The 12,986-nt window shown below is 39.8% G+C and overlaps 1 protein-coding gene across 1 annotated transcript in view; it reads left to right on the top strand.

Moving 5' to 3' along the window:
- RTTN (rotatin) overlaps positions 1-12,986 on the top strand; it is an 89,728-nt gene that overhangs the window by 38,928 nt on the left and 37,814 nt on the right. Inside the window, exons 26-31 of the mRNA XM_005153598.2 lie at positions 1,192-1,336; positions 2,789-2,943; positions 4,107-4,326; positions 10,931-11,059; positions 11,557-11,664; positions 12,273-12,431. Of these exons, the coding sequence (XP_005153655.2) occupies positions 1,192-1,336; positions 2,789-2,943; positions 4,107-4,326; positions 10,931-11,059; positions 11,557-11,664; positions 12,273-12,431 (916 nt within the window). The remainder of the gene's footprint in view (positions 1-1,191; positions 1,337-2,788; positions 2,944-4,106; positions 4,327-10,930; positions 11,060-11,556; positions 11,665-12,272; positions 12,432-12,986) is intronic.

Below are 12,986 nucleotides of genomic sequence, written 5' to 3'. Positions count from 1 at the left end.
CTTCATTAACAATAAAGATTATGGGGCGGAATACACCCTTCACTATTTTGCTTATGTTACAAAACTGGGAGGAGTGGCTGCTATGCCAGTGTTGTGCTGCCATCCAGAGGGACCTTGATAGACTGAAGAAGTGGGTTGACACAAACTTTGTGAAGCTCAACAAGGATTGGTGCAGACTCCTGCACCTGGGTGACAGCAACCCCATGCAGCAGCATAAACTGTGGTCAATCAAGCTGGAAATCAGCTTTTAAGGAAAGTACCTGGGGATCCTGGTGGACACCATGCTGCAGTGTGCCTTTGTAGAAAAGAAGGGTAGTGGTATCCTGGACTCGATTAGGAGGACTCTTGCCAGGAGTTTGAGGCAAGTGATCCTTACCTTCCATTCTGTACTGGTGAGGCCAAACCTGGAGTGCTTGGTCCAGTTCCAGACTCCTCAGTACAAGAAGAGTGTGGATATACACCAGAAATACAACAAAAGACTGAGTCATCTTTTCTATGAGGAAAGACTGAAAGAGCTAGTACTGGTAAGCCTGGAGAAGGTTCAGAGCAGGGATCTTATCAATGTGTACAAGTACCTGAAGGCAGGGTACAAAGAAGACTGAGCCAGGCTCTTTGCAGTGGTGGCCAATGATAGGACCAAAGGTAATGCACGCACACTGAAACACAGGTTTTCTCTGAACATTAGGAAACATCTCTGCATGAGTAAGGTGGTTGAACCTCCAGAGGTCCTTTCCAACCTCAGTGTTTTGTGGTTCTGTAATTTCCATACACAAAACCAGCAAAAAATAAGAATGCTGTGTTTGAAATAAAGATTATTTAAAATGCATAGGTAGGCATTGCTATTATTATTAATTGTAATTATTAATAGCTAATTACATTTTCTTTCCTGTGGCCTTGTTCAGATTTTTCTACCTTTTACTATATGCAATCCTATATTTACTATATGTAAATAGACTTAAATATACATAACAATTTTATATCATAATACACAAGAAATGTATAAAAGTATATAATAACATAACCAATATATAATTAGTATAACTCTGTAGTTGTTATATGTAAATATATATAATATAGATACTGACCTCCTAATTCCGCATTTGCTGGTGACTTCAGCCCTTTTAGGCTGAGATTTTAAACTTTTTTAATGTGCTACAAGTATGAAAGTAAGCATTTTTGTTTATATTGCAGGTTTCTGCAAGTGCTTCCAGCTTCTGTGGAGGATGAGAAGCTTTTAGTAGATGTCTTAAGATTTTTAAACAAGTTGCTTAGAGAGCAGAGATCAAGTTTGGAGTCAAACCATCTAAAGTGGATCTTGAAATCATTGCTTAAAAATGTAAGAATATATCTAAAAAGTTAGCTGTAGACTGTGAGAAATAATATAACTCTGAACTGGTTGGCTGGTTTGTTTCTGGTGAGTTCCTCAACAAAAATTACTTAAGTAACAAAATAAATAGAGGATATTGTGGTATTAATGTCTGCCACTTTGTGGTTGGTGCTACAGTTGTAGTGTTTGGGGAAGTTAACTTTGAACAAGAGTTAACTTTCTTCTCTCTTTTACTTGGTATATGAATTGTTTCTCAAAACTCAGATTTTATATTTGTCAGAAGTAAGCAACATCTACCAGTGTGTCTTGCTCTGGTGTAACTATGCTGGACATACACATGTGTGCTAAGCATAGGCAGCTGTATAAGGAATGCTTAGCTACATAACTACATATGTGTTGTCTGTGTAACTTAAAGGTTGATGTACAGGTGTGCTGGAGTGTTCTGCTTGGCAAAAAGATAGAAATAAGTGTTATCTGTCTCACATTAAGAACAAGAAATGTAAGTTAGGATAGATTTGCTTTCAGTGTGTATGTCACTTAAGTTAGTTTTTTTAATGGTTATGTTTCTCTAGACTCCTAGATGCTTTCTCAAATGCTTTCTATTTGAGATGTGTTCTATCCAATACTGTTCAATTTAAGATGTGTAAAATTGTAAAATACAAAAACAATTAGAAAATGAACATCATAAAGCAACATAAATCAACTTTTATTGTATTTGTCAAATAAAATATTTCAATCTTGCTTTATAAAAACAAAGGATAAAAGTGATGGCTGCAGTTTTAGAAGTTTGCAAAGTACTGTTCTTCACAAAGCAATTGCAAACTGCCCACATGCAAGATCATTCATGGTCTTAAAAAGGATATCATAATAAGTACAGTCTCCATGCACTTGTATTTCCCGATTTTAAAATACAGTCTAAACATTTAGGAAAAAAAATGCTAGTAGACAATTTTAATTACGTATAGAACTCAGGTGCTTTATTTCATATGGCTAACTGGGAATCCTATAAAATTTTGTAAGTATGGTCCATTCGATATATTAATGTAAAATGTTTATATGAAATTATTTTAAGCCTTTCAACTGAGACGTACAAGATACAGCTTGATCTAATGTTTCTACTATGTGTTTTCTGGTTTTCGTGATCTCCATTTTTATTGCAGGTTAAATGATTTTCACACTTCAAAATACACTGTGTCATGGCTTAATGCCAGGAAATTTTAAAGACTTTAACAGTAGATTCTTTTGTACCATTTAGTAGAGTCAAGATTCAAGTAATTGATAATTATAGGAATTTTTTACTGTGCTTTTTACAGAAATACTTCTTAGTAAAATGATCATGGAATTTGTAATTTGTACTTTGTGTGATTTGCAAGCTCCTAACAGAAAATGGTCTTTGTGTGGATATTAAAATAGGATTTAAATAATGCATTTTCTAACTGTTTTTTTATTCTTTTCTTCTAGAAGCCAAAATCCCTTTTGGGCCTCCTGGTGCGACCAGAATCTCAAGTGCGGGATGAAATAGATGAAATACAAACTGCTGTCAGGCAGCAACTGGATAAAGAACTAGTTCGTCTTTTTAACACATTGTTATTTTGTTCCATGTCGGTGACTGACAGGTACTAAGTGGACCTGTCTGTGTAATTCTGGCTGGGTATCATAATACTTCATGCTGCTGTATCTTGGCCAGAATTTAAATATAATTACATAACAACCTAATCATTGTTAATTGTAAAAATGGAGTATACTGCTTTTGAAGATCAACATTAGTTAGGCCTTCTCACAGTAAAATTAGGAAATCAACTAGGAAACTTGGAAGATGATGTATTAGTGGTCATTTGTTAAGCAAATAGATGGTTAAACTGACTGCAGGGAGAAGATGGGCCATTTCTTTCTCTGGAAATTTTTGCAAGCAAATGATAACTTCATTGATTTTGTACCATTTATTTATGGCAAAGTAAAACACTGAAATATTCGAAATATCAACAAATGTTTATTACAGTTTAACTCCTTTTTAGCATAATACAGTATATCAGTGCATATTAGTAATTATTTAGTACAGCTACTTCCAGCATGTAGTTCAAACCTTTTTCTGTCAGTTAAGCACAGCATTTATTTTTTCTCTGAGTATCTAACTTATTACCACACTAAATCTCTCTGTCCATGTGTATTCTAAGAGATACTAGAATTGCAGCTTAAGATAATATTTGTTTATTTAAGTGCCACAATGTAATTGTTTTTAAAGATACTTTCAACATGTTATCTTTGCTCTTTCTACTCAGTTAATAATTTTCTAAAAATCTTGGCAGCTTGAAAAGGGAGGATTATAGAAATTCCTGCTAGTTATATCTCACATACCAGTATATCTACCTGAATTCTAGATTGATAGTATTTTGCAGGAAATGTTTTTAAATTTGTCTTGTCAGCAAGAACAAACATAAGTGTAACTACTAAGCTTTGCAACTCTTCTCATTGTTATTCATTATTCTCAGTCTCTTACTTTTTATTTAATATGCTCCTTAATAATTAGTTATATCTCACTTGTCAGATTTTAGTTAAGCAGCCCTGTTATAATCAGATGCAATATTATGTTTTCATTGAAGCTAGAAATGTCAAATTTAGTTCCATGCTACTCTGTACATAAGGCAGTAGTAACTAATTGAGATGTTGAGACTTTCAGACTAACAGTAAGAAGAATGAGGCATTGTCTTCTTGAAAAATTACTCCTTGTAATAGCTTCATGTTGACAGTTAATGATTTTTGTCTTTTACAATTGAACCAGAGAGGGCTTGGAACTTGCTGGCTCTTTCAGGACTGAGCTGGCTGTGAAGCTGCTACACTGTTTAAGGCTAACAGATGCACCACGTTTTTATGGACTTCCTTCACTGGAGAGAACATTAGGAGGAATGGTTCACGTTACTGCGCTTCCGGGCTGGAGTACCTATTCTGCTGAAGTTGAACCTGTCACAATTTGTAAGAGATATTTAGCTGGTCTTCTTGAGGTAAGTAGCTTACCTTATTACTTAGCTTTTAGTTTGAATGCTTGTAAAGAAATGCTTTTAACTAATGACACTATAATTTTAATGACGTACTTTTAGTGAGTATTGTCACTAGGAACAGGCGGGGAAAAGATACTTCTTTTTCTACTGAGTAAATAGCAGAAATATAGAGGCTAGATAGAGTGATCTGTATCTGTTCTTCTAAAGAGTGATTGTTTTGTGTTATTGTGTGTGCCTTCATCCCCTGTTTAAGAGATAATAGAAAGAGTGACTATATTTTAATCAAGATGAAAAGTAGATGTGGGTGGGTTTTTTTTTTGTTTGCTTTGGTTTCGATTTTTTTTTAGGGGAGGGTATTGGCTTTTTTAATTTTTTATTTTGTTTTGTTTTATTGAAACACTAAGATGAAAATCCAAGGTACTCTCTCACAGGCAAAATCCATATGTGAAAGGTGGTCTGAGGGAACAGTAACAAATTAGGCAGGTTTTTAACACAGAGAAAGCAGAAATGAGGTAATGCAAGATTATGCAGCTCTTGGGAAGCCAAAATTTCATTCTTGTTTTCAGTGTTCTTATTTGTTTGTTAAGTCCATGGCCATGATAGACAACTAGTCTTTGCTCCTAAAATTCCATCATTTGAAAACTCCAGTTTTCTTAAAAATGTAGAAAAAGCATAGATCTGGCTTTTTGATTGTTTTACAGATATTCAGTAGGGTAGGTACCTTTTAGAAGATTTCTTTTTAGTTTCAAATACTAAAATCTGAGGCTTGAAAAAAGATTTAAAGTAGGTTTAATTCATTTGCAATTCTGAATGATATGAATAGCAACCAGGTAAGTGTTCATAAAGTTTGTATACAGATGATAATCATGTTTGTGATGGAAGAAAAAATATTTTAGGGGGAACTCTTCACTTGCAAAGATTTTCTTGAGTAAAAATAAATGTTTTAGAACTGTTTGATTAGATGAGTTTTGAGATTTGAAGTCTAGACTAAAAATGGCACCAAGGTTATAGAATCATAGAATAGTTAGGGTTGGAAAGGACCTTAAGATCATCTAGTCCCAACACCTCACACTAAACCATGTCACCCAAGGCTTCATCCAACCTGGCCTTGAACACCAGAATCCCACAGAATCACAGAATCCCAAGAGTTGGAAGGGACCTCAAAAGATCATCTAGTCCAACCCCCCTGCAAGAGCAGGGTAACCTAAGTTACATCACACAGGAACTTGTCCAGGTGGGCCTTGAATATCTCCAACGTAGGAGACTCCACAACCTGTTCCAGTGCTCTGTCACTCTTACAGTAAAGAAGTTCTTCCTGATGTTAACGTGGAACCTCCTATGCTCCAGTTTACACCCATTGCCCCTTGTCCTGTCACTGGGTATCACTGAAAAAAGCCTAGCTCCATCATCCTGACACCCACCCTTTACATATTTGTAAACACTGATGAGGTTACCCCTCAGTCTCCTCCAAACTAAAGAGACCCAGCTCCCTCAGCCTCTCCTCATAAGGGAGGTGTTCCACTCCTTTAATCATCTTTGTGGCTCTGTGCTGGACTCTTTCAAGCAATTCCCTGTCCTTCTTGAACTGAGGGGTCCAGAACTGGATGCAATATTCCAGATGCGGCCTCACCAAGGCAGAGTAGAGGGGGAGGAGAACCTCTCTTGCCCTACTAACCACACCCTTTCTAATACATCCTAGGATGCCATTTGCCTTCTTGGCCACAAGGGCACATTGCTGGCTCATGCTCATCCTCCTATCCACCAGGACCCCCAGGTCCCTTTCCTCTTCACTCCTTTCCAGCAGGTCAACCCCCAACCTGTACTGGTTCATGGGGTTGTTCTTCCCCAGATGCAAGACTCTACACTTGCCCTTGTTGAATTTTATCAAGTTTCTCCCTGCCCAACTCTCCAGCCTGTCCAGGTCTCGCTGAATGGCAACACAGCCTTCTGGTGTGTCAGCCACTCCTCCCAGTTTAGCGTCATCAGCGAACTTGCTGAGGGTACACTCAGTTCCCTCATCCAGGTCGTTGATGAAAATATTAAACAGCACTGGTCCCAGCACCGACCCCTGAGGGACTCCACTAGTCACAGACGTCCAGCTAGATTCTGTGCCATTGACCACAACTCTGCCTTCTTCCTTTCAACCAGTTCTTGATCCATCTCACTACCTGATCGTCAAGCCCACACTTTCTTAGCTTATCTATGAGAATGCTGTGGGAGACAGTATCAAATGCCTTACTGAAATCAAGAAAAACCACATCTACCACTCTACCATCATCCCTCCACCTAGTCACTTCCTCATAGAAGGCTATAAGGTTGGTCAAACATGACTTTCCCCTCATAAAACCATGTTGTCTGTTCTTAATAACCCCCTCATCCTTGATATGCCTAGAGATGGAGTCAAGAATAAGTTGTTCCATCACCTTTCCAGGGACGGAGGTAAGGCTGACCGGTCTATAATTACCCGGGTCCTCCTTCTTGCCCTTCTTATAGACTGGTGTGACATTTGCCATCCTCCAATCCTCAGGCACCTCTCCCGTTTCCCATGATTTACCAAAGATGATGGAGAGTGGCCTAGCAATGACCTCTGCCAGCTCTCTCAGCACCCATGGGTGCATTCCATCCGGACCCATCGATTTATAGATGTCCAGATTGCATAGCTGATCCCTAACCCAATCCTCATCTACCAAAGCAAACTCCTCCTTTGTCCTGACTTCTTCTGGGGCTATAGGAATCAGGCCCCCTTGGGGAGAGTCTGCAGGAGTAAAGACAGAGACAAAGAAGGCATTCAGCACCTCTGCCTTCTTTAGCCTCGTTCAACATATTGCCTCTTGTATTAGTTTTATTTGCTATGTATTTGAAGAAGCCCTTTTTAATTGTCCTTAACCTGACTAGCAAGATTAATTTCCAAGGAGGCCTTAGCTGTCCTAATTGCCTCCCTACATCCTCTAACAACTGTCCTATATTCCTCCTAAGTGACCAGCGCCTCTTTCCATAATCCATAGATTCTCCTTTTCCATTTGAGTTTGCCCAGCAGCTCCTTGTTTAACCACGCTGGTCTCTTAGATCCCTTACTTGATTTCCTACCCATTGGGATGCTCTGATCCTGAGCTTGGAAGAAGTGGTCCTTGAATGCTGACCAACTATCTTGAGCCCCTTTACCACCTAGTACCCTTTCCCTTAGCAGTTGATTGAACAGGCCAAAGTTGGCCCTTCGGAAATCCAGAACTGTGGCCTTGCTAGGTATTCTATTTCTCCCACACAGGATCCTAAACTCTACCATCTCATGGTCACTGCAGCCAAGGCTGCCATTGACCATCGTCTCTTCAACCAAACCCTCCTTGTTGGTGAGTACTAAATCTAGCAGCGCTCCTCTCCTAGTTGGTTTGTCCACCATTTGCATTAAAAAGTTACCATCAATGCACTGGAGGAACCTCCTAGACTGTGAATGATTGGCTGTGTGAGTCTTCCAGCAAATATCGGGGTAGCTAAAATCCCCCATGAGGACTAAGGCATGTAGTCATGAGGCTACTTCCAGTTGCCTGTAGAAAGCCTCATCAACTCCTTCGTCCTGATCAGGAGGTCTATAATAGACCCCCAAACTGTATCACCTGTACCAGTCTGTCCCTTAATTCATACCCACAGACATTCCACTTGCTCCTCATCTGCTCCTGGACAGAACTCAATACATTCTAGTCGCTCTCTCACATAAAGAGCAACTCCACCACCTCGCTTTGCTGACCTATCTTTCCTAAAAAAGACATAGCCATCCATGACCACATTGCAGTCATGTGAGCTGTCCCACCATGTCTCTGTAGTTGCCACTAGATCATAACCTTTAGACCGCACACAGACTTCTAACTCCTCCTGTTTATTCCCCATGCTGCATGTATTGGTGTACAGGCATTTCAGGGAGCGAGCAGAGCATGCTGATGGCACTCTCGGGAGTCAGGAGGCCTTCTGGTCTTCATTAATACTAGAACAATGCCTCACTAGTTCAAACCCAGCTACGACCCCTTCGCATTTTGAATCTAACCTGAAGCTCTCTGAGTGAGCTCTGCTATCTCTTGTCCTAGTACCCTTTTTCCCCTGTGGGACAGTGTCTAAAAAACTATCCTTTCCCACAAATGAAACAATAGATTGGTAGTCCTCCCTAGTCCACCATCCTTCAAGCCCTAGCATGTTTCTCTTGGGCTTGTCCCTAACAGGCCCAGTTAAATCCCCTCCCCCCTTCATATCTAGATTAAAGCTCTGTCAATAAGCCCTGCTAACCCCTGCCCCAAAACCCTTTTCCCCCTCTGGGACTGGTGTATCCCACCTGCCACCAGCAAACCAGGTGTCTCATACAGCAGCCCATGATTGAAAAACCCAAAACCCTGCCTTTGGCACCAGTCCCATAGCCATACATTAATCTGCAGAATCTTCCTATTTATCTCTTCACCCTTGCTTCTAACAGGTAGGGAGGCAAACACCACTTGTGCTCCAGACCCTTTAACCAGCCATCCCAGGGCCCTGAAGTCTCTCTTCATTGCCCTTGCCCTCCTTGTAATTTCATCACTGCCAACCTGAAAAACCAGCAGTGGATAGTAGTCAGAGGGCTGCACCAGATCAGAGAGTTTCTTTTTAACATCTCTAATCTGAGCCTCAGGTAGGCAGCAGACTCCCCTGTGGGATGGATGCGGTCGACAAATGGGCCTTTCTGTTCCCCTCAGAAGAGAGTCACGCACCACAATTACTCTTCTTCTTGGTTGGAGAAGTTCTAAGGCATGGGGGTGAGTGACAAGCCCTAGGTGACTCACTAGATAGATGTACCTCTCCATCTCCATTTACCTGGCCCTGTAGTTCCAAGACCTCATACCTGTTATTCAAGGGCAGCTGGGAGGGAGGAAGGGATTGTGAGGGTTTTCGCTTACCTATCCGAGGAGGGACCTCCCTCCATCCATCCTTGTCCCTTAAGTTCTCTCCTTATGTCTGATGGTAGGAGGGAAGGGGATCCATCACTTGTTCAACCACTTCCCTCTGCCCTTGCCTTAGGGTGTGGCTCCACCAATCTATTTCACTTTCGTGTTCTCTGATGGCTCTCAACCTTTCTACCTCCTCCCTCAGTTCAACCACCTGCCTGAGCAGATCATTTATTTGCTCACAGCGAACACAAGTAGTGTCACTGGCTCCCTCCAATACAACTGCTGGGCTCAGGCATTCACTGCAGCCAGAGGCCTGCACGGCCGCATGTGTGCAGGAAGGCTCAGTCTGGATACCCACATTATTACTCACTACAGCTGTTGATCGTGTTGTAACCATGATCTATCTGGTCGATCCGTCTACGTCTCTCCACACAAACAAGCACTCCTTCCCCTCCTGAGCTCCAGGCGAGTCCTCTTGATGAGGCGGTTAGCCCGCTTGCCAGCCCGCTTGCCTGCCTGCGCGAACTGCTGCGCAAACTGCCTCGACCAGCTCTGTTCACCGTGCTCCCTGGGTAGGTTTTTAACCACTCACAGTTGGTGCCACTCCTCCTGGCTCCACCCCCGGTGAGTTAGTCCCTCGCGGTAGCTGAGCAGCCGGCTCCTGAACAAGTCCTATCGAGGACTTGAGGCTCCCTCCTCAGTGGCTGTTGTTGCTCTGTGGTGAGGCTCCTGGACACTGATCTCTCCCTGCTCCGCTCCAGTGTTACAGGCGTTCTCTCTCAAGCTACTCGCCTCAGCAACTGGCTGAGAATGGATGACCATCAGGGATGGAGCATTCACAACCTCCCTGGGCAACCCGTTCCAGTGCCTCACCACCCTAACAGTAAAGAATTTCTTCCTTATATCCAATCTAAACCTCTGCTGTTTAAGTTTCAACCCGTTATCCTTTGTCCTATCACTACAGTCCCTAATGAATAGTCCCTCACCAGCAACCCTGTAGGCCCCCTTCAAATACTGGAAGGCTGCTATGAGGTCTCCATGCAGCCTTCTCCAGGCTGAACAGCCCCAACTTTCTCAGCCTACCTTCATATAGATATTGTTAATGTAAAAGAAAGATTATTACTAGACAAAATCTTTATGCATATTACGGAATGAAATCAACTAGTAATGCATAAACTGTGTGCAGAAAAATTATGCAGTTTTGCTTGGCTTAAATATAAAAGTGATTGTAGGTCTTTTTGGATAAGGGGATGAAGTGGGACCAAAAGAATTTCTGTAGAGTGGACCACTGAAAGAAAGAACAGCAGCAAAAATTGAGACGTTTAAAGTGCTGTGTTCTGGGGAAAAAAGAATACATCTAGAAGTATAAGTCTTGAGATTATAATTTTAATACTTGTGTACAATAAATGGGCTGTTCACATTAAAAGCAAACTCTCAGGTCTCTATTAATTTTGTGGTTGTTATTATGCTTGGCTGTAGTCTTCATTTGAGAAGCAAATAAAAGCCACTCATCTTCAGAAGTGTAACTGTATAGGAAACCACCACATGACTAATAAAGAAATAAATTCAGATTCAGCTAAAAGTCTGCCATCTTTTAATGAATTTAAATGATATTTTAGTAGACAGTTTATGTAAGACAGTTCGTACTCTACCTGTATATTGCTTAGAGTAAATCTGCCATGAACTTGTACCCCTACTCCTAGGTCATCTCATCGTTTTATGTTGAATGGGGAGGAAACGCTATGTCCTTCATGGGAAAAGGTGTTACGAAAAGCACAGTTCTTTGCTTGCTTCACTTATCTCATGAAATGACGGCCCAAGCCAAGGATATGGTGAGTGCCTTACACTTGCCCTTATCTTGTCATTTGTGGGGGCTACATGCAGATTTTCAAATGTGGTGGGGGAAAATGCCTTATGGTATCTGATGGCAACAGATAATAAAAATAAAAAAAAAAAAAAGAATAAACTGTGATCTAAGTAATAATTGCAGGTCCTTATTTAGTAGTTTTCTGCACGTGTAGAAGAAAGACAGATTTTAATAATAAGCAGAAATTAAAGATGTATGGAGTAAATTTTGAATGGAAATAATTATCCCAGTATATTTAAGCTCCCTTTAGCACTGCTCTCCTAATTCTTTGAAGAAGGCACAAATCCAATTTTATTCAACAGGTGAAGTCAACATGTTCATAGAGGCAGAATCAAAAACTTTCCTGGAATATCAGTGCTGTGTGCATTTAGTGTTTTAGTGTGTAACTGGTAACTCAAGCTGTGGGTAGACTGGCATGGCATTGAAAGGTTTATAAAATAATTTCTTTATTTTTTTAATCAGGACTGGATATCTCTTTGGTCTTTGCCTTATGATAACAGTGAAGAACAAGTTCTTTCTCAGCTGGGTTTGGCATGGCTGGTTCCTTTATGGGTAGATAGAGACCCTGAGGTTAGTTAATGCAATGTGAAGTTGATATCTTATTTTGACCCTTATGTATTTGCAAAAATTCAGTTTCATCAATTTATTTAATATTGAATCTACTGGTTTCCGTTATTTAAAATGTTACTCACTATATACTAAATTATAGTATGAATATAGTAGGGAGAATGTTTCCATATAAAAATTTTCTGAGAAATCCTCTACATTTTTTGTCTTGTATGCTTTCATTAGTCACTTGTGATCATGATACATAGGCAGTTCTGATTGACTTTGCTGTTGCTTAATTGCAAAACAGAAATATTTATATCAGCTACAGATTTAAAGCCAAGTATATTTGATACAAATCTGTTAAATGATAAAATGTTAAGAATTTTGAAGATTGTCTTAGTATTTTTAAATATTCAAAAACTGATCTGTTAATTCAGTCTTTTACTTACACATAATTGTGATTATGAGTATAATATGGCCAGAGAAACATAGGAAAAGGGGTTATAAAATAGCTTTTAAAGTTATTCCATTAAGCTCTGGGCTCAGTTGATACAACTTAATAATTTTTTAAAAGCTTGTTGCTAATTACTGTAAGAAATATCACTTTGTGTTTCGTTTATATGTACTAGGTCAGATTTACAGCACTTGGAATAGGATCAGCTCTTACATCTCTTGAAGCAGGATGTATTGCATTAGCAGGAAGTTGCCAGAATATTTCGGGAGGTCTGTGGGGAACAGTGATAAACATCCTTCTGGACCAGTCTGAATGTAGCATGGTACGCAGGGAGGTATGTTTCTTGTGTCCTTCTGCTGACATAGATTGTAATTTTTTTTTCATTAAGGAGAAAAGATTTTTTTAAATATTTTTTCTATATATGTGCTCTACGATGCTGCACAACACCTACTGCTTTGTAAGTTAAATGCTACCTAGTTAAGTGTTTAGCTTCTTATTTAGAATTACTCAAGAAGCAACAAATACAGATGACTACTGTAAAAGCAGAAAAGATCTAAGTAATATAAGGGAATGCATAAAAACTTCTAAGGCTTACTCGAACAGATAAACAGGTTGCTAAAGCATAACAGATTAGCCCAGATTCTAATGACTGTTTTGTTTGATTTATGTACACTTTGGTATGAACTCATCAGTTGATCTGTAATAAATACCTCCCCATTGCAAGCATGAAGTAATCTGTCTGATCACTGTACTCTAACAGAACAACACATAGAATGATATAATACTGTACTTAAGTTGCGTACACATTTTTTGCAACTTTATCAAACTCTAATTGTGGTGTTTTTCTTGTTTTCCAAGGACTAAGAAAGAGCAGTGGTGAAACATAGTG

The sequence above is a fragment of the Melopsittacus undulatus genome, chromosome 1 (assembly GCF_012275295.1).
Source record: "Melopsittacus undulatus isolate bMelUnd1 chromosome 1, bMelUnd1.mat.Z, whole genome shotgun sequence".
Lineage (NCBI taxonomy): Eukaryota > Metazoa > Chordata > Aves > Psittaciformes > Psittaculidae > Melopsittacus > Melopsittacus undulatus.
The sequence above is the reverse complement of the archived record's forward strand: the minus strand, read 5'-3'. Positions and strand labels throughout refer to the sequence as shown.